Source organism: Tetrao urogallus (assembly GCF_951394365.1).
Source record: "Tetrao urogallus genome assembly, chromosome: 1".
NCBI lineage: Eukaryota > Metazoa > Chordata > Aves > Galliformes > Phasianidae > Tetrao > Tetrao urogallus.
The window spans coordinates 103,045,045-103,068,646 of NC_136813.1; the positions used below are offsets into that span (position 1 = coordinate 103,045,045).

Sequence of the window (23,602 nt, forward strand, 5' to 3'; positions counted from 1 at the left end):
CCTTCTTTTTCATTTTCTTCTTAAGCCTCAGATGAAGACTGTAAAAGAGACGAGGTAGAAGAGCTGGTCACAAAAATCACGATGGGGTTTTTATCGTCTCCGTTTACATGATGTGGGAAGGGGAGCAAGGAAAGGTTTCTCAAAGTCTGCTGTGGGAAACTTGCAGCAGCAGGAGCTGTGGTGCAGACAGGTGCCTAGCCTGCAATGGGGCAGCTCCCAGCTTCGTGTCTAACCATCGTGCACTGCACAGGGGATGGTGTGCACAAAGCTGCACATGCCCCCACATGGCAGCCCCCTAGATCAGCAGAATGGTCAGTAAACACAGCCACACCAAGGAATTCCAAGACTTTGAATTTACCCCTTTGCAGTAGAGGGATGTAACCACCTAACCAGAACTCAAGACTGCTGGTGAATGAAGACCAGCTGGGAAGGCCTCCACAAGTTCCTATGAGGTTGTCCAGCCACCTTGGAAAGCTGCTAGGAAGGCAAAGAAAGAAGTGGTAGGGTTGTTCAGCGGTGGAAACAGCAACAGACCACTCTTTCTGAACAGAAGTCAAGTGTTCACTGCAAGGCTTCCCAGTACACTGTTGTTTAAGCTGCAGAAAGCTGCTACAAGGATTGCAGTGTGAGTACAGAATCACACTGGATAAATGCAGTACCTCTCACCTGGGTCACTGAGCTGAAAAGGCCAGAAAAGGTGTTCAGCTTGGAACAACCAAAACACAAGATTTGTCTAGTTCTTAGTTCTTAAAACACAAAGACGAGAAATCTCATTTTTGATTCATCCAGAGCATTCTGCTTGAACAGAAGTAAAATTGTTGCCTTTGCTGGCATTTTCCTTTATCCTTTTACAAACCACTGCCTTTACTAAATGCAATTTTTAATTTCAAACTTCCTTTAAAATTCCTTTCAAATTTCCTTTAAAAAATGTCAGCGAAAGATCTGGCATTTACAAATCAAAACACTTCATTTCAGAAGTGTAAAGTGAAATGTTTTATGTTTTTTGAATACTTTATTTCGCTCGTGGCTGAAACAGCTGAATTTCTCTTAAATTTGCATTAATTTTGGTCCTTGTGGAATTTTTTTTTTTTTGTTAGTCTATGTCAAGAAGAAAAAGAAGAGCTAACAGATAAGGAAATGGCTGGAGGGAAGCATCCATCAATTGAAAGGTAACAGCTGATAGGAACTTACTAGTACAATTCCTCAGGATGGTTCTAGGAACCATTTTATTGTTTTCCTGAATGACCTTGACAGAAAATAAGAACGTGTTAATGCAGCTTGAGAGCAAGAGGTAGCAAAGCATAGTCACCAAAGACTGGGATGTCTTAAAGAAAGGGCAAACTGTCCTTGGGCCTACAGTAAGAAACACAGAACACGACAATATGCTGAATTTCAAGGTACTCAACAATAATTGTAGATTTGCACGTTCAAGGATCAAGGGCAGTTTCTGCAGTGATGGGGACCACGTTACTTGAAAACGAACAAAAAAGAAAGGACAATTCCACCACAGCACAACTGTAACTGCTAATGTTATACATCTACAAAAAAAAGTAAAAATAATCCAGCACTCCATAGTGGAGGTATTTCCAGGAGCATTCAGGAATGCTTTTACACGAGGACTTCATGCGACTCCACCTGAAATTACTGATGTTATACAGCTCTGATCATCTTTGTAAAAGAAAAGGCTGACTGAGGCAGGAGCTGATGCAAAGCAAAGATTCAAGAGCAATGAAGGGATTTGACAACCTGCCTTGCACAGTGAGAGCAGAAGTTTGCTGCATTAGTCCATCAAAAAGAAGGCTGAGAGCAGTCATAGCTGCTGCCTGGAAATATGCTAGGAGAATGAATGCTAGGGGGAAAAAAAGGCATTATAGTTAAAGGTCCTAAATAAACAAGCGTAAACAGGCTATGAGCAATGCAGATGGAAGCTAGAAGCAGTGTATCAAAGAAAAATATCCAATGGGAGAAAGAAAGGACAAAATCAGACTAAGCTTATGAGAAGTACAAAATTACAAGGTGCTTGGGAAGCAAGTGAGATAGAGCCAGACTATTTATTCCAGTCTGGTGTTTCCTAATCTGTGCCACTCCAAGCAGGACAACAGCTCAGAGGCTTCTTTTGTCACATTCCTGTTGAAAAAAAAAGCACTGCATGATGGAAGTGACCAGCCACAGCTACACAATGAAGTGCAGGTGTCAGGTCTCCAGAGCTATCAGTGAACTCTTCACTAACAAAAGATAAAAAGATCAAGGGACAAAAGCCTGGTAGAGGAAAAAAATAGCAAGTTCACTGTAGCATACCTGTGGTCCTTCTGAAAATGTTCTTGGAGTATAAAAAGATATCAGATTAGTATGCGCTTTATGCACTGCAATATATTCACTCAGCACCATTAGAAGATACCTAAAATCCACATCCCGGTCATGGGGACCTATGAGTCAGGATTTGATCTCACAGAAAGTTAGACCATTTGCTTCTGTGATACGGCCATGAAAGCAGTAAAAGAGCCTGCTGGCTCCTCCTTAATGCACAAAACTGGGAGTTCAAACAGCTTTACCTGCAATTCCCTAATTCTAGCTGGAACAACCATTACCTTCTCTCACAACTCCTCCAGAAACAATTGTGTAACCCTGAGATTTAATTGTTTACCAAGTTGAAATGCTATGTGGCCTCACTGCCTGAAAACCACTGGTTTGTGTTTAAGAGCGGTTGATTTTGTTTACTCAGATGTGTGGTTTGTCACTGCCTTCTACGCTTTCTTGTTGTTTATACGCACACAGTGGGGGTACCAGAAAATTACCTGGTCAACATACAGGAATTTTATACCCATTAAGTAAGACTGTAAACAGTGAAAAATAATGTTAGGAAACAGAGAATCAATCTCTGTCTGTGCTGAAGACATCAATCCCTTTCCTGCTACAGTGAGCTTCAAGGGAGCTTTTGGTTACTTTGGAGGTGGGGAGTATTTGCCTTCTCTCCATTTCCATCTTTGGGACAGCTTTGCAAATAGCTTCACACATTTATGTGGAGATGTATTTTTGCACAAAGGTGTGAAAGAATGCCTTCTTGGGCACTGTCAGGGGATGATCATGACTCTAGGGCTAAATGTTCCCACAGCTCTTCCCTCTCAAGGACAATGTGTTGCTGTTTCTTCTTTAAGGAGCGCCAGAATTGGCAGCTGTTAGTTTGGCTTGTGAGTGATTTGTCATGGGCAGAGAACTCTCACAGCCCATCCAACCACCTGGTGTTACCTAGATAATGCCCTGGCCATGCAGCACAAGGACTGTGCCACCAGCGTGTCACTAGCCAGTGCTCTATTGCTAGCACCTCCTGTGCTACCATCTGTGGCCATGGCTGTATTAGTACCCACAGCACACAGCCAGGCAGAGGAAGCTCCTAGCAAGCTAGGGTGGGTGACACACAGAGCCATATGGGCACATGAAGCTGTCAGTGTCTTCACAGGTTGCAGCAGTGTTACCTTTGCTTTAGCAGAGAGCTTGATACAAAACCTCTTCTGAACAGCACTGGAATTTCTGCGGTCACACTGATCCTGGCAGGGCATTAACATCTCTATGGGTCACCTCCCAGACCTCACGTTCCTGTCCCTGTCCCAGATTCAATCCTCCATTTTCAACCCAACACACATTCTCAGTAAGCAACAAGGTTTTTTTTTCTTTTCTTCCCCAGATAAAATACACCAGTTAAAATGCACACCACATAAAAGATGCTGCAGAAGGATAAACAGACAAGATGACAGAAGACTGGGTAATTAATGGGTGAAATGGCTGAATACCTGGCATAATCTCCACAGCAAAACTGGGCAAGAGATCAGCAAGCAGCCCTGTCCTGCCTAGAAAAGACAGAAGGAGGAGAACAAGGAGAAAGGTTACTGCAAGAAAAACAAACTTCCCAGCCCCTGCCTTAGCTTTCAGTCCCCTTCATCATCAGCCCACTTGCACTCCTGTCAACCACAGATATCACCACGCTCAGTGCCTGGTGTCTGCCCCTGCACCACTTCCATTTGTCTGGCATTGCACTGTGTCTTCATTAGCAGAGCTGCAACAGGAGGAATAATCTGGAGCAGAGTTGCTCTGATTTAGGCACAAAACAACAAGAACACGGAGGTCTCCTTGGCATAATTACAAGATAGTATCTTGCTGGAGTTATGCTTTGCACATACAAAAAGCTCCTGGACATGCGCAACAGCCTTCAAACATAAGAATTTGGTTTACTTTAAAAATATTACTGGTATAGTTTTCAAATGGATATAAAGCATCTTTAACGCAAGGCCCTTGGCAAGTCAGTCACATGCGTTCGACACCTGGGGATGGGGATCTCCATGTGGGGCTCTGCAGCTTCAGAAACAGCTCCAGGAAAGATGTTTTGAAACATGACTGTGAGTATGTGCTGGTTGTTTCACAATGAACAAACAACTCATTGAGATTGTATAAAGACAAGCCTGCAGTGGAGCAAATTAACCAGGGAAGGATTCCTATGCAACTTCATGGAATCACATTGCAAAAGGAAAACAAACAAATAAACAAAATAATTTGACTTTTAATTTAGAAGTGAACACAACAAAAAATCCAAGCTCCACGGCAGTTTGGGGCCTATTTGTTTTGGCACTGAATGTCTGGGATATTTCTGATACACAGCAAACACCCTACACAGTGTTCAGATATAATTTACACACATCTATGCACTGGCAGAACATGACTGTGTGCATCTGTGCTTTGTGCTCCTTTAAATTGCATCAGGTTCGTGCTTGGTTTTCTAATGACATACATAAGGTAGGGGAGTTGCATTTGAGAGAGAGACATGTTGTGGATGGACTGTAGCAAAGGCAGCTAAGGACTAGCCAGTGCAAAGGCTGCCCCACAGTCCTTCAGGTCCAGCACGAAGCACTGCTCAGACAATGATGAATTGGATCCCAAGTTCCTTGCTCTCTAGCCTGTCCTTGAAGCGTGTTATAATCAAAGAGATTGCCACTCTGTTTTCCTTAAATGTTTCAGCAGAGATTCTGTAGATATAAAAAATCCACCAGGATGCCTGCTGGAGCCATAATAAACATCCTCTGAATGTAGGCAGTGCTTTGCAAACAGTTGCAACTCATCAAAGCTGTCTATTGCTCACTGTAACACCATCATGGGTGCTCCTGAAGCCTTAGCAAAAGACATAAAGCTTAACATTCAGATAGTTGTTCCTCATTTACTACTTTGAAAAGGACTCCTGCCACCAGCATACTGCAATATTTTAATCTACAGATACAGTTTCATGACATTGATAGCATCAACTGTCCAAACTGCTGCCAGCTAGCTCATTGTACAGAAGACCTTATGTGTGCTTTCTGCTCTCAAAAAATGGGCATGCACATAATACATGCAGGGTAGGTCCTCTGTGTTACAGTCCAAGACCAGCAGCAGGCATCAATGGACAAACAACTAGAGGCGAACAGCTAATGCAAGGCTGTTCACCGTGCAATCCCAGTGACAGCTCTATAAAGCTCAAGCTCCATCTCACAAGCCCAAGTAGCCATGCTTTGTTTTGAACCTATCCTAAAAGTTAGCAAGGCACTGGAACAGGTTGCCCAGAGAGGTGGTGTACAGGGCATCCCCGGAGACACTCAAGGTCAGACTGGACAGGGCTCTGAACACCTGATGGACCTGTAGGTGTCCCTGTTTACTGCAGGGGGGATGGACTGGATGGCCTTTAAGGCTCCCTTCCAACTCAAACTATTCTATGATAAAAGCCTCAACCCCTGCACTTGCTGGGACTTACAGTGCCCTGCGATCCTCCAGAGGAACCTTACGCTCAAGACATAAGAAGCATCCCCCAAAAACAACAGCGCTGTGAAGACTCATGATAAAGACAACCAAAGCTGTTTTCCCGTGTTACCTATAACCAGTCACTGCTTCCCTGTCTGTGCAGCCTGTCTCAGTCCTGCTGAGGGGTTATTGTCCCAGCCCCATGGGGCCCCACTGCCACTGTGAGGGGGTGCACAAAGCTTTCACAGGAGGGCTGCCCCTCAGCCTCAGCTCTGGGTGGCTGTATCCCCCAGATTCTGCTGCATCTCAGCTCTCCCTGTTTCTCCCCCCAAATGAATTCCCTGACAACCCTTCCCCCCGCTGCTGCTCTGTTCAGGGCCAGACAAGCCAGGTCTGGCCATAGGCCGGGTTGCCACAGTGACGAGAGGCTCCTGGCGGTGCTCCTCGCAGAGGCTGACCTCCCTCCACACTACCAGCAACACAAACTCAGGAAGGGACCATGGCTGCTAAGCTGCAGCGTGACTCCATCTGCAAAGATGTCTTCCATGCAAGCTCCCAACACTGAACTCCCTGCAGGCACCGTTGAATGAAAGAAGGAATACAGAGGATGGTCCTGTTTACCAGGGTTGTCCCAGGCAGCTCTGCTCGAGCCAGGAGCCTGTCCTCATGTGAGCGCAAATCTGGGACACGTTCCCATCACTGTTCCCACAGCAGGCACCCTGCATGCCCCAGGCCTAGCACAGAGGCAGGCCACCAGCCCCCAGCCTGTGGCAACACAGCACAGCACAACAGTGGAGGAGAGACAGTATGGGAAAGCTGAGGGCTGCAGAGTTCCAATGGTGCGCAGGGTACAGAGATGTGGGTGAGGACAGAAGCTGACAGGCAAGAGAAGAATGGACTAGAGTAGGAGGGAACAAATAGCAGTGGAGCAGGGAAAAGCAGGAGTCAAACAGTTACTGAGCAGAGAAAAGACATGAAAATAATGAGGATAAGCGCTTAGCAAAAGAGAACAATGGCAGGAATAAAGTAGGTGCAGGTGCAGTCAGGAGCGCGGCAATTGGATAAATATGAGAACATGGTAAATACTGGCAACTGCATCAATGTGATACGGATCTGGTAAATGCAAGAATAACCATTGAACTGGTTTCCTGCCGGGGGCTGCCTCCGCAGCTCCACCTGCAGCTGCGGGACCACAGGAGGCAGCAGCTGCAAGGGAACATTTTCTCCCTCAGAGGCAGAAGAATCTGCCAAGCTGTGCCGCAGCCAGAGGCCCTGGCACAGGACACAGCCCCAGGGAGGCCAGAAAGCAGAGAGGAAGCATGGCACTTGTAAATCCACCACTTTTCCAGGGAAGCTGCTGGCAGATTTATTGGGACAGCACGGCTCTCTGCAGTAAGCTCCTCCGCACTCCCTCTGCTAGCAGTAAACTTTACTCTTCCTTCCCATCCTTCCCTTCCTGCTGCCAATTGGAGGGAGAATAACAGCAGCCCTTCTTGGAGATCAAAGTTTTAGCAGGGAACAAAGACCTCCAAGGAGGCTGTTGCCATGGTGACCTTAGTAAGGGAGGCCTTTAATCACACCAGCCTCCTTTGTGACCAGCATGTGGCTGTCGCAGGCAAATAAGAAGGAAAAGAGGGGTAAAAAATCCTAGGCAACAAGTAGGGCTCCTAAATGGCGTGAAATAAAGAACTAGGAGTAGCCTGGCGTGGGACTAGCAGGAGATAAAGTATTGGAACTGATTACAAAGGAGGCAGTGCCCAAGGAGGACTGTGCTGGGGGTGGAGTGGCCAGCGGCCTTCCTGGCACCCAGACCTTTGCCAGCTTTCCCAGCGCTGCCTCTGCCTGCTGATTCTGCCCACTCTCAGGATCAGAGAGCCCTCGCTCTCTGTGAAGGTGCCCGTGGACACCTACTGGCTGAGACCTGGCCCTTTCATCCCCAGCACCTAGCTGGGGGCACTGACATCCCTGCCAGTACTGCGACCAAGTGCTGGCTTGCATGCTGCCAGCAGCATCTGAGCCAAACAGAGCGAATCCTGAAACAGTCCTCTTTGCCTGGGAAAATTTTGCCAAGAACTTTTCTATCACATCACCTTTTATTACACAGTCTCTCCCAGCACACAACCTGTCTATATTTATACCAGGTATTGAGTCATTTTGCTAAGTAAGAGCCATCTAATTAGCATTGCGCACCATACACACAGGTCCCAGGAGAGATCTATCCTCTCTGAGAGCTGACGCATGTCTCTATTAGCACATTAGGTACGGTGCAGTAAAGCTGCATGCAAATGTGTCTACCTCCATTCCCACCTACAGGTATTAGACATGACAAATTCTAGTTTTAGACTATGTGAGTATCGGCTGGTCATACAAACTACCAAAGATCTCACAGATGATGAGGGGTCAGGAACATTTCCCATATGAGGAAAGGGTGGGAAACCTGGGACTGTTGAGCATGGAGAAGAGAAGGATGAGGGGAAGGATCTCATCTAAAGTGCAGGGAGCCAGGTGGATGGGGCCAGGCTCTTTTCAGTGATGTACAGCAACAGGACAAGGGGCAACAGGCACAAAATGGGGCACAGGAAGTTCCACATAAACACAAGGAAGAACTTCACTGTGAAGGTGAGAGAGCTCTGTAGCAGGCTGCCCAAAGAGGTGGTAAAGTCTCCTCTGGAGATATTCAAGACCTGTCTGGACACTTTCCTGTGCAATCTGCTGTAGGGAACTGCTTTAGCAGGGAGGCTGGACTGGACGATCTCCAAAAGTTCCTTCCAATCCTTACGGTTCTGTGATTTCAGTTTACTCATCAGCTAAGTTTTAGCCGACATCAGATATTAAGAAAAGCTTATGGAACTAATGGTTGTTTTTTAACATATAATATTGTAGAAGCTGAGGCTACAGCTTCTACAAGATCAGTTATAAAATAATATTTCACTAATTTATGCATGCATTATGTATATGTACATTTATGCAGCATTGGCTGCTGAACTCATTGGAGAAAAGGTAGGCAACAGCTGCCTACAAAGCACAAAGTTCAGTGACCAAAGTATCAAACCAACAACTGAAATTAGTGGATCACTCTGCTGCCTCCCCCAGCAACTTGAAATGCTCGTGGAAATGAAACCACTGTGTTTTGAAGCACGTTCTTGGAAGCACTTAAGGCCAGGTTAGATAGGGCCCTAGGCAATCTGAACTAGTGGGTGGCCATCTTGCTCACAGTAGAGGGGTTGGAACTAGATGACCTTTGAGGTCCCTAGTAGAAATGCTGAGACAGAGCTTGAAGCACTGATTGAGGACCTGGGGGAAGGCAGGGCCAACCCAGGGGAGCTCAGGTGCAAGCAACGCACCCAAGTGACCAGAAGGGGTGGAGGCAGGATCCACCCCTTCCCAGACCTCATTTAAGGGTTGGTAGTGGAGTTGAGGGCATCTCATCTGGAGATCCTTACAGGCCTTCTTAGAGTAGCTAGTTTCTTTCTCTTATTTTTGTGCCTATTGCTATCATGTCTAAGCAGATCCCTGCTTGCTGTAGCTTAAGACCTTGCTGCTCTGCCATCTTGTTATGCTTTCTATTATGTTACAGGTCCCTTCCAAGATATTCTATGATACTACATCTAAGCTACTTACAAACTTGCTTGCAACACAAACATTCCTAAGTTTGCATAGACCTATGCATTTCACAGCAGCTGCTGTGCCTGGCTACATCCACACCATTTTTCTATAGAGGTAAAAGCCTGGGAAAGGGGCAGTATGGGTGCTTTTGCAGGACCCTGCACCTAATACATAAATTCTGGCTTTCAGAAAAACTTACTAGGTTCCATGCAATTAAGCTTGACTGCTCAAGTGAGTTGGGTCACCTGGGACGGAGTATCTCCTGAACCTGCTCTGTGCTTCCAATTTAAAGGGAACTCCAGGCACCCTGCATCCATATGCTGGTGCATATAGATGGTGCAGTTTCTTTCAACAATGGCTGCGCCGAATGACTTTATTAAGGACTGTGGACATGCTCATATAAAAAGCAGTGCATAGATGCTATGAATAACAATGTGATTAATAGCATTGTCTGTATCTTTCAAGAGCCAGGTCACTCTGCTGCTAGTTACTCAGAGGAGGAGACTTTCTGAAATTTAGGATTCAGGTTTTTTGGTTTAAACATTTATCAGTTAAAGAAAAAACAACTACAAAATTGCAAATGGATTCACTATCCCAGCTGTAATGTCAGCAAAGAGTTCTAAAATATTGAAGACATTAGTGTGGAAAGCATTGTTTGACTCCTGTTGTATAATTGCTAAGTTCTAAGTTAGAAATTAGCAAAAGTAGAGTTCATATTTCTATCATATTAGACTCAGGAGATTCCAACCCAAGATACAAATATTTGACAAATGTATAATAACACTTCCAAATTGAAATAATTTCCTCTCTCTACAATAGGTTCACTCTCTTTTGTGTTCCTGAGGCACAGAGGTTACTATCCCTCTTCCCTTGCCTGCTGATTCCCTTAGAGAGAGTTGAAGTCCTTGATGAAGCAAAACCTACTGAACAATCTTTTCAGCAAAGTATGTAAGTACGTGCTTAACATGAGGTATACCTCTATAAATCCCATCAGCTTTGCTGAGTATGAATGGATGTAGATAAATGCTTATGTGCTTTTCAGAAATAGGCTTGAAATGAAGACAGTGCATGGGATTCTCTGATGCTACCTGGAGCTGTCCACATTGTGCACATGCCAGTGTGACATGTAGAGGTGACAAAGCTCAATATGCAATCCCATAATGGCCTAGGTAAACCAGCTACAGAGACTCCTTTGGGAAAACTGCAAAGTAAAGCCAGAAATCTCTGCAATTTTTTCCTCTAAGGAAAAAAAGTAATACTGTAATTTTAATCAGGTTTGGGATTTGGCCCCAGGTTGTGACAGAGTAGCTTCTGACCAAATTTTGATGTTGTATTTCACTGCATAAAAGCAGGATCCTCTACTTTTAAACTAAGTTTCTACTTGTGTACTGACACTACCAGTAGGTATCTACCACTTTTGCTTCTCCAACCTTCCAAAGTTTGTAAATGAGATTAAACTCCCTGCCAAGCAGCATCTTCCTCTAACCCAAATACACTTTACATCTTGGCATTAACAAGAAACAATTAGATGAGAAATCTTTGTTTCCTCTTTCATTCTGATTAAGTATGTAGAACATCTGCTCTACTCAAAATTATAATCTAGGCTTAAACCATGCAGCAGCCTCAAAATAAGCAACGGAAAATATTTTTGAAAGACCACTGCCAGCAAGGAGCAAACAGCAATGTGCAGTAGGAAGGGCAGTGTCTGCAAGACATACTAGCTCTCTGCTGCTCCAGTGTCTACAAGGAATCCAAGTTCCATTCAAAGAGCAGCAGGAAAAAACAACTCTTACCACACATCCGTTACGACTACTGAAGTGCTCAGATCTGCATCTGTATCACTGCCTCTGCAAGTCAATAATACCTCATGGAGTAATGAGATGATATTAAAGAAAGTCCCAGAAGATAGCAGAATATTAAGAAATAGTATCTTTCACCACTGGCTACCTTCTCCACCTTGTCCTCCTTTAGCAATCACTGGGGAGAAAGAAAAGGAGGAGAAAAAAAAAGGAAAAAAAAAAAAAACCACAAACAGCACAGGTAGAAGAAGACTACATTGGGAAGAAGATAGGTGCTCACTCTGAAAGCTGGAAAGTTGCCTCTATGCACATTATCCAGGAGAAGAAATACATACAAGCTGCACCAAACAGCATGAGGCAGAACAAAGCATGCTCATAGTAAATATGCCTTCATGCTGCTGCCAAACTTAGCAAAGGGCTGTGCAACATGCAAGGTCAGACCTTGTTGCAAAAAGAAAATCAGGTGCAGTCAAGGTAACACAGCCTAACCTCCATGTTTCCTCCCAACATAACCACAATGACATATGGCCAGGGGTACCATCAGGCCAGCTTCAGAGGAGGTAATTTCTTAGTTCCCCCCCCACCGTCTTCTGTGCATGCTGAAAACCAGATTCTTCCTGTTACCATGGTACTGCATCATCACTGGTGTCTGAGCACAATTGCAGATACAGATAAGACACCAAACTATGGCAAGAAAGGTGAAGAAAGTCACCTTTCAGCAGTCTACCACCATACAGATACAGTTAAGGAGCCTAGGTAACAGCTACAACTTCACATGGCAGAGAGCCCCACACAAACTCACGCAGGTCAGTCTTGGATCTGATATTAATCAGCGAATGATACACAGTCATATTGTGAATTTAGACAGGCGTATTAATTTTTTTTTTTTTTTGAGGGATCCACTTTGTCACTTGACTGACATCTGAAAAATGAGTAGAGGAGATGGCACTGATCCTAACCCAAACTACTCAATCTGGTTTATTTTGTGATGACAAATACAGCCCTAAATATAATTGTCAAATTCTCACCTGAGCCTTGTCTGTCAAGTGCCCTTGATCTCGTGTTCTACTGTATGTCTCTAGGTATCACAATGAACTACAGGCCCAAACTTTCTAAAATTTCCTTCACAAAACGTACATGATCTGTAAGCCCAAAAGCTCATACAAACATGCTAACCAGACAAACATATATCAGTGTCAGCAGATCTTAAGATTTAGAAAAATCTCATAATACCCTTTTGGAACAGTATAGTACTGGCTTAAGCAAACTCAACAAACACTCGCAACAGGTCCAATTCCACTCTGCTTTTTTCCTATAGTTGGGATGGGTGCTTTCTTTTGACTTATTCAGTGAACTGGACTGTTAGATGCTGTACCTGAAAGCTAAACTTGCAAACAGGCAAAAACCTGATCTCATTGACCACAGTGCACAAGGAAGCCTAAGAGAGGCACACACAGCCCAGTGTGCATACTGCAGAGAGGAGAGGTCCTTTTAGTGGCAGTACTGGCTTAGACTTGACTGGGTGATTATGAAATTGTACCTTTAAGCATATAAGTACAACTAAACAGGAAGAAAAATATCCCAAATTGCCACACTCAAGCAGATAAACACAGTGCTTCTTTGCATTCTCAGAAAAGTAGGACCAAGGGAGACTTGAAAGACTGCGAAAGCATTTGATTTGATGTCTTTTGAGAGAAAGACATGGTCTCAAATGTTCACTTTGCTACAAGTTTATTATTTTATGCCTTAAAAACAAGGGTTCTGACTTCCTAGAGACCAGCATTTTCTGTAGTCATTTACACCAGTTTGATGTGTGAGCAGTGTGGGTGTAAACATTACTATTCTGGTTTGGCAGCACTTGCCACCCACTTTGCCTAGGTGTGAATGACTGCACAAGGTGCAAGGCAATGGCGAAGGTACTGCAGGGACTGTTTTACATAGATTTGATACCCATAGTAATACAGTGCACAGATATGTAGAGGGAGAGAACAGAAGGAAAGATACATCAGCTATCTACTGAAGATGAGATCTGACAAGAGAGCTTACCAAGTACAAGCAGCTCCACTGATTCTTCATTCTTGCCCTCCACATCATCTGGTGTGATAATAAGGCAGTAATACAGCCCACTGTCTCCCCACATCAGCTTCCCAATCTGAAGGTCTGCATCTGAAAGTCAAAAAAGAAAAGTCAAGGTTTCCCTCCAACATCAATTGAAAGAGTGAGTCCATCTTCAAGTCCTGAAACCATCATTTCCTTACGAAGAGTGGTTAACCTTATCCAGAACATCCAGGAATTCAGGAGAAAGAGGAACAAGATCAAGACCCTGTGCCTGTATGTGGCAACACAGATAGCGCCACAGAATTTCACTATGGAAGTGCCAAGAGCAGAAAAAGTATCCAGCGTCATTGTGTCTTTTCCACCATGTAAGGCCTGGGCCCCAACAGTATTTGTGCTATGAAGTGAAGCACCAAAGGGAACGAACGGCCATTGGGTTCCAGAGCTGCTTGGCTGAATCCTAAATGCCTGTTACACAACAGCCTGACACCTTTCCTAAAGGAATTAACTGAACAACTATTACCAGCCTCCAGTACTCCAAATTGCTAAGAGTCACTTCCAATCCCCATCACAGATCACCAGAGTAGGAAAGTTACCATGGACAATGCTGACGTCTCTCTCCTTATAGAAGTCCCCTATAGTGACGGCAGATCCTTGCTTGGAGGCCACGACACGGACCGTCCTTCTGCTGTCCACACAGTCCAGGTAGGGATCCCAGTCCAGGTTCCTCTTGCTCATTGTTTGTAAACCAGAAGTTACCATACCCAGTGCTTCTCCCATCCGGTCCTGACAGTAAGATTTATACCTCCACTGCACCACAGCTGGTTGGGTGGAAGAAGTAGAGAAATGGCAGCGAAGCAGAGCAGGCTGAAACAACATGGCTACCTTCTTCTTCTCAGGCACAGTGACTCGCAGTCCTTCCACCTCAGCTGAAAGACAAAAATATTAGTGTCACACGTCTCGGCACGGCTTCAAGAGGGGATTGTGGCACTTTGTCATGCTGTCATTCTTCCCATGTGCACAACATTAAAATGACCATCAGTTTGCTAGAGTGCAACACTCCTCAGCATACACAAGCAAAGGTTGGCTGTTTGCTCCTTGGATATGTTACAGCTACAAGGAAAAATACTGTATAATGGGACTGAAGGCTCAACTGAAGTATCCTTATGCTCTGTGGTAACACCAACATAGTGGTGTGCGATTCATGCTTCTATGGCATTTTTAAGTAAGGAAGAGGGATGGCCATATTCCACTTCTCAGGGCCAGCTAAGGGGTGAGATCTCACGTTCACACCAGTCCTAATGAAGAATAACTGACCCACTCCTAATTTCAGTGTCATCACATTTGCTCTCTGAAGGTGAAGCAGCAAGCAGCACCAGCCAAGCCCTCCGCGCAATGGTGTTCAACATTGCTGATAGCTTGGCCAAACTAGAGACACAGGAAAGAGTAGAACCAAATTGCATAGCTTTTGGCACAATTGGTGTTTGGCACTGAGAGAAACTGATCCATGTGGCAGGCGTGGAGAAAAATGGCCCAAACACCCACATTTTTCACATTCCCATGGAGGAGATGGAGCTCAATGCGTAACGTTTATCTACCAGTTGACAGGAAAGCTGCAGCTTGAAGCTGATTGTATTAGGGCCTGAAAGAAGATACATGGGAAATAAATACAAGCAGGATTGCTGCCACATCCTTATGTAGCTCTAGGAGAAGCCAAGAGATAGTGAGCAATGCCAGCAGTGAGCACTTAGAATAGCGAGATACTCCATCTACCCACAGTGAAATGGCCAAAACCTCCCACGCATGCCCCTCTTTGCTTCCTGGCCTCCTGCACTGCAGGTGGGAATGATTGAGGAAGCACTTACACAACACTGGAAACATATGCAGCCACCCTTTCAGGCTTCTACGTGCCAAGTGGTGGAGGGACAGAAACAGCCCCACAGCAAGGGGGGAATTGAGAAGGAACAAGTTTCCATCTAGGGGCACCCTCTGCAGCTGGGGGACAGCAGGGCCTGATAGTGACAGCTCACGTGGAAAAAGGAAACCAGTTTCAGTATGGTGGCAGCTCCCTCCGGTATATACCCTGAAGCACAGAGCACAGTGAAGAAGAGAACAAACCAAACGCAAACATTGAACGGAAGAAGGATGCAGAGGAAGCCTACACTGCATCATGACGGACTGCTGGACTTGGATAAGGCTCAGGGAAGAATGCAAGACTGAGAACACAGCAAGATTTCCTTATGGGGGGAAACAATAGGAGAGAAGAGCAAGTGCCAAAAAAGAAAAAAACAGAGTAAGGCTGAAGTATTCGGGTAAGTAGATGGCTGATGCAGAACAAAGAAGTTTACGTTAATTGGGAAGGGTTGAAGATGTCTTAGCCTAGGTCAAAATAATCTCAGAAGGCTAAAGCCAGGTTGCAGCAGATTAAAACGTGATGCCAAAAGGAGAGGAAATGGAGCCAACAAAAATACACCACCCACAACAGAAGCTGGAGATGAAAACAAGAGAGCTTGCAAAAGAAACTGAAATGACGGACGTCTTTAGGATGGGGAAAGAAAGACATAAACACTAAAGCAGTAGAGCTGAAAACAGAGACAGCAGCAAGTACACCAAAAGCATGACAACAGAAGGCACAAAGGGACAGAGTCCAGTCAAATATAGCCGCAGACCTGAAAAGCAAAAGCAAGCAAATGTCTCATGATCAGGAGTCGTAACCAAAAGAAAGTGAGAAGCTTAGACCAATGCCGAATGTAATTTCAAAACATTATCAGTTTTCCACACCAGAAATCACAATAAAGCCTACAAACACCACATGGGAAATAAAGACACAGTATGGACAGCACCTAGGGAGAAAGCTTACTTCAGAGAGAATAGATAGTCACCGATACTATCAAAGAGTTACTGATCTAGGCAGATGTGACACTGGGGACTACTAAGCGAAGGTTTGTGGTGCACAGGGGTGCTATGGCATTTGCAAGAATGCTGTACTATACATGTAACAAACACATGACATTACACAGATAGCACTTGTGCCATATTGAAATTGTGCAGATGTCACTAGTTTTGCTAGAAATGCCTGGACTCAAATCCAAATGCGTAAGTATGTGCTCTCCAGAGTACCGTGTACCACAGTTGAGGTCCCAGCAAGACGCCGCCACAGCAGAGGCAGGGACCAGAGGCAAAAAGAGAACTCCAGCAGCAGCAGCTGGGATGTTTCTGCTGGGTCTTGCTCCCAGGGGCAAGATGGACAGAAACATGGGGCCACGCAGCACTGGGGGAATGTCACTGCTTGGTTCTAATGGTGATCCAAATGGTGATGTGATCTTATTCCTTCCTCTCCAGGGACCCATGCTTCTCAGGCTGCATCTGAATTTAAGAGACATGACAAACAGCTCGAAAAAATGAATGGGTACAGGCCAGACCTGGATCTGGCGGCTCTGCACCTGACTCCAGGCAGTCTGTGGCCAAAGCCAACACGTGACATGAGGTGACCAAGTGACTCATCATGTTACTTCAGCTTCAAGGATAAAGCACTGACACAGGGAATATTTAAATCTTTCCCTTGTGAACGAAGTATGCTACTCAGTAAACACAGTGCTTTCAGCTATCCATGTGCTGCAGCACTCCTTTCCTGTTAATGAGATTAATGAGTTTGGTGAGCCAGGGACTGCTTTAATAAATGATTAGCTGAGCTTTAGCAAATTCTCATCTGACTAACTTTCTCCACCCCTTTCCCATGTGAATGTCTATATTGAGAAAAGAAATTTGCAAGCAGCTTTTGGGAAAATGCAAGATTTCCTTTTCTATCCAAAAGCAATTGGGAGATGTGCAGTAAGTTATTTGGCATCTTCTGCATCTTATCCCAAGGTCTTCTTTAACTTGTAAAACATTCTTTTCGGATCTTTTCCAGAAATAGCATCTGAGAACAACACAGTGCCTCAGACAGAGTCCGGATCAGTGGAAATTCTCAATCTATTTAAGTCAAATTGTATATAATTACATAGGGCTGAACTGGGAAATTATACACCTGTTACTTCCTCTGGAAAAAAAAAAAAAAAGAAAAAGCATCTGAATCTATTCATGTAATACAACACTGCTGTAAAAACACCCATCAAAAGGCCAGCAGGACGCTGGATGACAAGATGGCGGCTCCACCACAGATGTCTGCGCACACGAATTACAGAGGTGTCCTTAGGAATTCCTCAAGCTCAAGAAGCAACTGCTGAGCTCAACGATCTCGAAGAGACTAGCCAGGATGCCAGAAGCCTCAGGACAGAAATCTGGGCTGCTTACATAGCAGAGCACAAAAACAGTCAAAGATATGAAAAAAAGATGACAAGCTTGGTGACAGCAGATTGCAGCGGCTGCATCGAGTTTAATATTAGCAGGATTAAAAAGGAACAGAGCTGTGCTCTGCTATGTTTTGATAAACATGGGCAGAGCAAGATGAGCCCTTACTTCAAAATCATTACAGAAACAACATATTTGCACTCTAGAGAGCCAATCTGTTTACTGTGAATTTCAAATGATTTGAACTTTCATAAGAGAAATCTTGTGAAATGTGGCCTGTGAGAGCCACAGGACCACGTGACAATTGTACTTCCCTTTTTCTTTGCTCCCCTTAAGTCCCTGGACAAGTTCTCCAAATATTAATCAAGTACACTTAAAAACACAGATATCCTGACTATCAGAAAGAAAAAATCTATGTATTTGTATCCCTATTTTCTTCTGATTGCATCTCCACACTACCTTTAGATTATGCGTGCAAACTACACAGCCAACATTACACACAAGCTATTCCTAATACATTTTACTGCTGATTAAAGAAAATTCCAGGAAGTGATTATAGAGGGGGTATCCGTATGGGCATATTTGAACCTCGTGAGCCTGATCTTCCTAAGCACCTTCCACAAGACAAAAAAAAAAGAGGGTAACTGAGAAGTGCAAACTTCAGTTCTTCTTTCAGTTGTCCTTCAGAAACAAAAGCCTATGCTTCCCCAAGGTGAGATGGATCCCAGGAAAATTCAGCTTCATTACCCAGCCTTAAGCTAGCCTTTATGAATAGAATAAAGCCGACCTGAAGCACTCATCTCTGTAAATAATGACAAAGGCAAACACTGTAGTTCAAGGTAATAGGTCTGTATCCTTCTAGCATATAAGAGTCAAGTCCAAGAGAAGGAAGTACACATCATTCTTCAGGTCAGCACAGATCTCCTTATCTGCGCAAGAATCACATCTCTTTCTTTGCTGTTATTTGGCCCGCATTGCAATTTGCCTGGAGCAGCAGGGCTGATGCTGAGAAACTAGAGAAATGGCACCCCACAATCTTATGCACCTTTACTGACAGGAGTTCCAGAGGTGCATCCATGAGAACAGGAGGTCCTTGGACCCTAAACCAAACCTCATTAAAACTACTCCTAGCCTACACTTCAGGGTTTTGGCACAAGGACAAGTACATAGGTAAGAGACGGTGCTCCTAATATAATTTGTACCACTTCCCCATAGAAAATAAAAAACGGGGCAAAAGGATGCTGTATCCTTCAGGTTGGATATCAAGAAAAATTTCTTGAAATTTCTTGAAAGAGCGGTGAAGCACTAGCACAGGCTGCCCAGGGAGCTGGTGGAGTCACCCTGGGGGTGTTCAGGAAAAGGGTAAATGTGGCACTGAGCAACATGCTTAGTGTGCATGGTGGGGATGGGATGGCAGTTGGATAAGGTGATCTTAGTGGTCTTTTCTAACCTTTATGATTCTATGATTCTCTTCATTGTGCCTTGGCTACTGCCCATCAACTAGATGTGCTCTCTCCCCCACTGCTGAACACAGACAATGCTTACAAATGTGGATCCAGCCCAAATCATAAAGTCTGGGTTCTGAGATTGGAAATCAGTGATGATACTAAAGTCTGGGTTCTGAGATTGGAAATCAGTGATGACACACAGAGATGCAAGTAAGTGAATGGAGAGCCAGCATGACCACTAAAATTTGCTGTACGGACTTCTATCAACTCAGGCAGGATAACATTGCACGGTTAACCAGCAAAATCCACGCAATTAACCAGCAAAGCCACCACCATCAGACTGAATGGTTTATGGGAAAATGGATTGCACATCATGGTCTAGCTGCTATAAGACTTGTGTTCTTAGCTCCATGGCCACTAACTGCCAACTTTTGTAGCCAGCAGAAAACCAATGCCTAAATAGGTCAGCTGCACTGAAATGGAAGCGTAGCGCTTTACACAGTTCCAAAGCAAAACAGACTGCTTAACCTGGAACGAAACAAAACCAAAGTTGCAGAAAAGCAGAGGCAACACTCACAGCACAGAACCTCAATATGAAAGCTCTCCACACGGGATACAGCTCAGGCTCTGCATACCGAGCAGTAGATTCAGATTTCTTTACTCATTTCTATTCCCCATGATGCTGTTACACCCAATGTCCCACGCTCCCAACTTAACTGCAGAAGTCCATAGCCCTGAAATACCAAGGACTGTGTGTGACATCCCAGAGAGGTTGCTCTGTAGGCCATGGAAGGGCAAAGCACAGCCGTGCTCCAGCATGCCCCTTCTGAACTGTGACTGGCAAACTAAGAGTAGGAAATCACCCACCCCTGTGTTACAGTACGGCATTGCAGTGGCCCTTCCGCACACAAAAGTAAACAGGTAATGAGCGCTAAGTTACAGAGAAAAAAATGACCTCATGGGAGAGAAGCCCAACCAAAGGCACTGCACTATTCAGGGGATTTTTTGAACTTGCAGTAAGTCGAAATGTGTGAAAGGAGACAAAAGATAAATACAAGAGCTAAAAACTAACTACAAAGGATGGACAAGGAAGAACAATCACTGGGGGGGGGGGGGGGAGGAAGGAGCTGCGAACGCTGATTGGGAATTTCTCAGCCCATCTCGAGGGGGGAGGGGGGAGTGATGGGGCGAGACCTCCCTCTCCCTCACTCCCCTTTGTCTCCCCGTCCCGCTCTCCCTGCCTCAAGCCCTCCAGCTCCCACCCCCACTCCACTACCTCGGAACACAAGTACCTCCAGCGGGATGCAGGCTCTCTACCCCGAGACTGACCTCTCGTTCCTTTGCACAGCCATTCGGCAATCTTGAGTCTGTGTTTACCAGCCTCTCTCCCTTGTCTGTGCACACACACACAAGCAACCCTTTGCTTATTCGCTTGCTCTCGGCTGAGCGAAGCACGGTGCCCGCTCCATCCCCGCGCAGTAACCTGTTGCCTGCGTGGAGGACTAGGGAGTCTGGGAGCTCTCCTCCCGCTCCGCACAGACCCGGCAGGTTCCGAGCGGTGGCTGCCTTCAATGGCGGGGAAAGGTGTCAGCAGGCTGATGGAGAGGTCCTGATCTAGCCAGACGTTTGCAGATAACGAACCTCTTTAAGGAGAGGGAGGAATGTGAAGTCACGTCTGTGTGTGCTCTGCGCTCTTACCAGTCCCTGAATGCTGTTTGTCAGCAGCTACGGCGAGCAGAGAGGAGACCGAGTGGGGTACACTCAGAAGCGGCCAAACGGAAAGCGGAGAGGGGGCGACGGGCCGGGAGCTGCGAGGCCCCAGCTGAGGCCGTGTAACGCTGGGAGGGAGCAGCAGGCAGGCTGGGGATGACTCAGAGCCAGAGAGCAATGGAAGAGTGGGTGGGCGGTGGGAGAGAGGTGTTATGACTAAAAGCCGAATTTACCGCCTGCGAATCCTAAATCTGAAGAGGAAGAGCCTGAGGTCTTTTCTGTGGGATACACGGGCGGCGGTGTGAAATACCGGTGTGAAATTGGGAGCGCTCCCTCTCCTTCGCCTCCCTGGCAGCCAGCCTGCCGCAGCCCTTCCACAGCCTCCTGTGCCCGGCTCGAAGCAGGCAGAGCGCTGTCCTCTACCCTCTCCTCTTCTCCCTGCCCGACCCTTCACAGCCCTTTCTCGGCCCTTTTCCCACCCCGGAGCACTCCTGCTCCCCCGCGCCCGTCGCCCTCGGCTAGCCAGCCCGGGCAGGAGCACCAGTCCCGTACGGTTCTCGGAGGCCCGGGCACGGGGGCCCCGGAGGCGCAGGGCAGCGCTCTCGTCCCGCACCCCGGCGGACCAAGGAGAAGTTCCTCAAATTGTTCCCGGCCGCCGTCCCCACCGCCCGCAGCCAAGGACACTGCGGCCCCCCCGGGCTCCCGCCGTCGCGCTCCTCTCCCTCCCCGCGGCGGCTGCCGATCCTCGCACCCCGAGTTGCCCCCGCGCCCTCCCGGCGAAGTCTCCGCAAACTGCCCCGCGGGACGTTCCCCCGACCCCCCCTCAACTGATCGCGCGGAGCCGCTCGTACCTGCGAGCCACAGCAGCACGACGCAGCCCAGGAGGCGCCCACCCATCTTCCCGCTGGCCGGGCAGGGCGGGCATGCCGCGGGCGGCGGGAGAGGGCCGGGACTGCCCCGCCAGGAGCCGGCGGCGAGGCCGCGTCGTGTGGCTGCGCCGCGCTCAGCTCCGCTCAGCTCCGCTCCTCCCCCGCCGCCGGCTGGGGGCCGCCTCGCGGGGCCGGGCCGGGCGGGGACAGCGCGGGTGGGGGGCGCGGATCCGCGGGGTTGGGGCTGAGGGAAGCGCCGCTCGGTTGCCGGGAGCTCCCTGCAGCGCTGCTCCGCAACTCCCCGCGCCCGCGGCTTCGTTGCTAAAAATGTCCGTTCCGATCATCTGTGCCCCCAGATTAACCGCGTGTACCTCGGGAAACGAGAGCAGGCTGTTGCAGTGCAGCGTTTCCCTTGGGCTTCCACTTGCACCGTGATCAATCGCTGCGATTTTAGATCAAGAAGAGATCCAACTTTACACGAGGAGGAGGTGTTCTGGCTGTTAGAGACCGACATCTGAGCCGTGGGGCGTTGGGTGTTGGTGCCAACGCGATGTTGGACGGGGCTGGAAGTTTTTGGGGGGAGCTGCCAACTAGAAGTGCTGCTGTCGATCATTGTTCCAATGGTGGATGTTGCTGTGCCACAAAACAGCCCCGATCAACGCAAGCCCAGATGCATACACGCTGTACTTCTTTCAGGGGCTCAGCTCGCATTTGGAACCAAAGTTTGGATTCTGCAGATGTCGGTGATCCACACGGGATCAGCCTCCATTCCAATGGAACGTGCCAAAGAGAATCATAGAATCATAGAATGGCCTGGGTTGAAAAGGACCACAAAGATCACCTAGTTTCAACCTCTGCTATGTGCAGGGTCACCAATCACCAGACCAGGCTGCCCAGAGCCACATCCAGCCTGGCCTTGAATGCCTCCAGGGATGGGGCATCCACAACCTCCTTGGGCAGCCTGTTCCAGTGTGTCATAGAACACAACTGATGCTGATTTTCTAGTGCCCTGCTGGACCCAAAGGGATTGGTGCTGGGTGTGCCCACTGTGTGCAAGTGGTGTCTGCAATATGACCCTAAGATACCTCCAGCTGGTGTTTTTCAATTGCATACCACTCAATCTGAAATTGACTGCAAGCAAGATACACATTTTTCAAAAACAGCAAATAAAAATAGATCCTTAATTTCCAAGCAAGAAAGCAAAACGGCACTTTTGCTGTGATAAAAGATCTGTTGAAACGTTTGAGTTGTTTTTTGAATAGTTGTAGTCCTTCTGTTGATGTAGTTGAACTGGAATGGGGCGAGGAGATGATCCCCAGGCACAGCCTGCTTTTAAGTGCTTTATTCCCAGCAACTCAATGTTATTTAAAAATACTTCTCACATAGTTTGTTTTTATTCAGTGTTGCTTATAAAGAAATACACACCCATCTCCAACTAGTGTCCTGATCTGTTAGGAGTCAGAAGGTCTCTCTGACCTGATACATCATAGAATCCAAAACATCACAGGAGGGTTTGGTTTGGAAGGGACCTCACAGTCCAGCCAGCCCCAACTCCTCGCCATGGGCAGGGCTGCCACCCACCAGATGAGGCTGCCCAGGGCCCTGTCCAACCCAGCCTTGAATGCCTCCGAGTATAAGTGTAATTGTTTGGCAGTGCTAGCTAAAGGCCACAATGAAGAACTAAGACCCTACCATGCTAAATAAAGCACACAAACCCAGTACTCAGGGTTTGCACACTTGCATACTTGCAGGTGAAAGGCACGGTTGGAGCTCTTCCTAGGGCTGTAACTTCAGACTCAGGAAATACACAGAATCATCTCAGATTATCTGAGGGCCTGCCTCGTCAGGATTAAATATATATGCCATGTAATTCATGAAGGCTTGTACTGGCTGAACTAAGACTCCTAATACGTGAACACGAAGCTACTATTTCTCCCTCCCTCAAGCATTTTTTCTAACAACACCCAGTGTTTCAAATGAAATCCCTGCACCTTCTCCTTCTACGATTTAGTTGGGCAGGAGGCTGATCCAGTTTCCTGAGATCCTGTTGATCTGGAATTATCTC

At 46.6% G+C, this 23,602-nt stretch overlaps 1 protein-coding gene across 1 annotated transcript in view; it reads right to left on the reverse strand.

Moving 5' to 3' along the window:
- The window catches only part of ILDR2 (immunoglobulin like domain containing receptor 2), a gene marked incomplete at both ends in the record, with an annotated part of 32,732 nt that extends 10,681 nt beyond the window's left edge, over positions 1-22,051 (reverse strand). The window contains 8 exon segments of the mRNA XM_079547480.1: positions 3,789-3,845; positions 13,212-13,331; positions 13,817-14,149; positions 21,520-21,597; positions 21,600-21,682; positions 21,684-21,734; positions 21,736-21,991; positions 21,994-22,051. Coding sequence (XP_079403606.1) covers positions 3,789-3,845; positions 13,212-13,331; positions 13,817-14,149; positions 21,520-21,597; positions 21,600-21,682; positions 21,684-21,734; positions 21,736-21,991; positions 21,994-22,051 — 1,036 coding nt within the window.
- Positions 22,052-23,602: the final 1,551 nt, after the last annotated feature.